Source organism: Austrofundulus limnaeus, unplaced genomic scaffold, assembly GCF_001266775.1.
Source record: "Austrofundulus limnaeus strain Quisiro unplaced genomic scaffold, Austrofundulus_limnaeus-1.0 Scaffold8, whole genome shotgun sequence".
NCBI classification, from domain to species: domain Eukaryota; kingdom Metazoa; phylum Chordata; class Actinopteri; order Cyprinodontiformes; family Rivulidae; genus Austrofundulus; species Austrofundulus limnaeus.
The window spans coordinates 3,380,025-3,382,957 of NW_013952410.1; the positions used below are offsets into that span (position 1 = coordinate 3,380,025).

Genomic DNA, 2,933 nt, shown 5'->3' on the forward strand with positions numbered 1-2,933 from the left:
CCCCACCACATTACAGTCACAATAGTCTGCCATTTTCACTTCAGCCTTCCTGAAAACATGTTTTCCTATCACCCCCTGCAGGTGGAGGAGTGGGGGTCGTCGTGCGTCATGTGCCCCCGGACTTTAAATAGAGCCAGGCGGCAGAGCGCAGCAATTAGAGGGTCTTAAAGAGGGGAGTTCGGGGTTAATCAGCAATTATACCGACTTTAACAAGACCATTAACTAAAAACTCCATCATCCAGCCGTCGGACTTGTGATTTTGTTGTGTTTTTATATATAAATAAATTTATATCTGAACAGGATGGCCAGCTCCGTGGTGCAAATCGTCGGTTTTCTCCTGGCTTTAGTCGGACTTTCTGCCACCATCGCCGCCACTCTTAAGGTCGAGTGGAGGAAGGAAGCTCAGGGAAAACACCGCATCTATGAGGGGTTGTGGATGTCCTGCAGCGGGACGGATAGAACAACCTGCGAATGGCACACGAGCGTGATAAAACTGCCAAGTAAGAGCGCGCGCCTCTGTTTCTGCGCCTTGCATCGGGGCTGTTTGCAGTAGATGATGTGAGACTCGATTTGTTCTGTTCATATAGCTGAGGTCCAGGCAACGAGAGCCCTGCTRGTGGTGAGCCTCTTCTTCTCTGCTGTGGCGCTGATCGTCTCCACAGTGGGCATGAAGTGCACCCACTTCATGGACAACCTCCCGGGGATCAAATCCAGAGTAGCTGTGTCTGGAGGAGTGCTGTTTRTGTTGTCAGGTGAGCCTTTTTATTATTGTTTTCTGATACAATGCCTCATTTAAATTACAATTTCATCTAAATCAAARGAACATCTAGTTTTTYATGTTTTGTTGCTGTTTTCCTGTTTATTGCCCATGCTGCTCTATAAGTGTCCATGAGATGCATTCATTGTGATGCAGAGGAAGTACGATGGCTCCTGGGGATAGAAATGCGTCATTTTGTTTACAGGAAAAGAAATTAAGCTGGTGATGGGGGAAAAAAATAGTCTTGCCCGCAGTAAAACATGGGGGAGGTTTCATCATGATGTGGGGCTGACTGTAAGTAAGGAAGGATTTAGTTAAATGCAAGGATCAAAAGATAATTMTTTTATTCAGTCAGCAGTGAGTTCAGTTTAAATGGCATGAAAACATTTTAAGTCAAAAGAGTTCCTGCAAATTTAAAGGAGCATAAATGCTGAAAAATAGAAGAAAAATTAATGAGCTGTAATATATTTTAAAATGACTCCAAGAAGCAACTTGATGTTTTCACTCAGCTCAGTGTTTGCAGTGATTATCATTACACAGATGCAAATGAGCACATCCTTGTATTTTTTTAGGAATTCGTTTGTACTGCTGGTATTTTTGAACACTTTAAAATAGAGCAAAGTATTCCTTTCTTTTATCACTTCTCCAAGACATAACATGTACATATTTTCTCTTTTTTAAACCCAAAGCATGTTTCATTTTGAACATTTCCAACATATAAAGTTGCMTTTTTGCCATGCAGAATCCAACAGGATCACATTTTCAAAACTTGTTCTACCTTAAAACATGACTTTTACCACCTTCAACAGGTATTGAAACAAGTTTGGCACATTTCTTTCTTTATTTATTAATTTGTTTTTGTTTGTTTTGTACATTTAGGCTTATTGACCATCATCATCACCTCCTGGTATGTCAGTAAGATTATTGAAACGTACCACAGTTTGCATCGTCTGCAAAGGTAAATCCATCAGAAGTATGCAGTCACAGGCCGCACATGTTGACACACTAACGTGAATGATTGTGTCTCTGCAGCAAAGAGTTTGGAGGCGCTGTGTTTGTCAGCTTGGGCGGTGGGTTCCTCACGGCGCTCGGCGGTGCCTTCCTGAGCTGTCGGCTGTGTTGTAGGAGCCGACCGTCTGAGTCCAAAATCTCCAACCACTTCCTCCCCRCCACACACCCCAAATCCAATTATGTCTAACGAGGGAGCGAGCACAGCCGCATTCAGCAGCGACGAGGAGAAAAAGTGCCATAAATATTCTATTTGTACATAAGGTTTTATATTTTATATGCTCGGATTGATGCAAATATGATGCATTGCTCAATAAAACAGTTTCAATAACATTGCATGTCTTAAAAAGAAAAATAAAGCTATTGTTGTTTGTTTTGTTTTTTGACTCTTATTGTCTTCATTGCAAAAAAAACATAAACTCATGAGTCAGTCCTGAAAACACGAGAGCAATCAAGTGTATGAAACATGCAGGTTTTCTTCATGCTTGAGTCATCTTTATGTTTATGTTTTTTTTTTCTAACTAACTTTTTTTAGTCAATTTACTGTATGAATTTCAAAAGTGGGGAAAACCTCTTGGCTCTCAATTCAACCAATTTATTAGACTTAAAGATTAAGAAAACATTGTCAAAKGTTAGAAAAATATAAAGTTCGATTTCGTCAATGTCTTTTGCTTTAAACTCAGACAGGAAATATTTCCTTTACATTAGTAGTTTTATGTCTTAGTATTAAATAATACAAGGTTTCCATCTTTTTTATTTGAGTTAAAAATAAACGTCATTCGCAATCACAGGGAAACTTTTCTTATTTCCTTCAAACGGGAGGACCAGCACGTTTGTTTGGATTCTGCCACAAACTAATCAGCATCATCACTCAGTTATATTGAAGAATGCAGACTTTTTATTGCTGCAGCGTATGGGGTGCCGTTTGTAAAGTTGCACAGTCAAAAATTACCACCAATATTTTTGTTTTATTTAGCCTTTTATAAGAAAAAACGAACAGATTTATTTTTTATTTTTCAAAGTCAGTTTTTCACCATATGATTCATACATTTATAAATGTCATTGTTTATAAACTAAATATTTAATTTGCAAATAAATTAAATATTTAGTTAACAAGCTAAATATTTAACTTGTGGCTTAAATATTTAGTTTTGAGCTAAATATTTAG

At 38.4% G+C, this 2,933-nt stretch overlaps 1 protein-coding gene across 1 annotated transcript in view; it reads left to right on the plus strand.

The window, feature by feature from the left end:
• Positions 1-2,145, plus strand: part of LOC106511598 (claudin-7) — a 5,188-nt gene extending 3,043 nt beyond the window's left edge. The window contains exons 4-7 of the mRNA XM_014000357.1: positions 301-500; positions 588-752; positions 1,637-1,715; positions 1,790-2,145. Of these exons, the coding sequence (XP_013855811.1) occupies positions 301-500; positions 588-752; positions 1,637-1,715; positions 1,790-1,955 (610 nt within the window). The 3' untranslated portion in view covers positions 1,956-2,145. The remainder of the gene's footprint in view (positions 1-300; positions 501-587; positions 753-1,636; positions 1,716-1,789) is intronic.
• Positions 2,146-2,933: the final 788 nt, after the last annotated feature.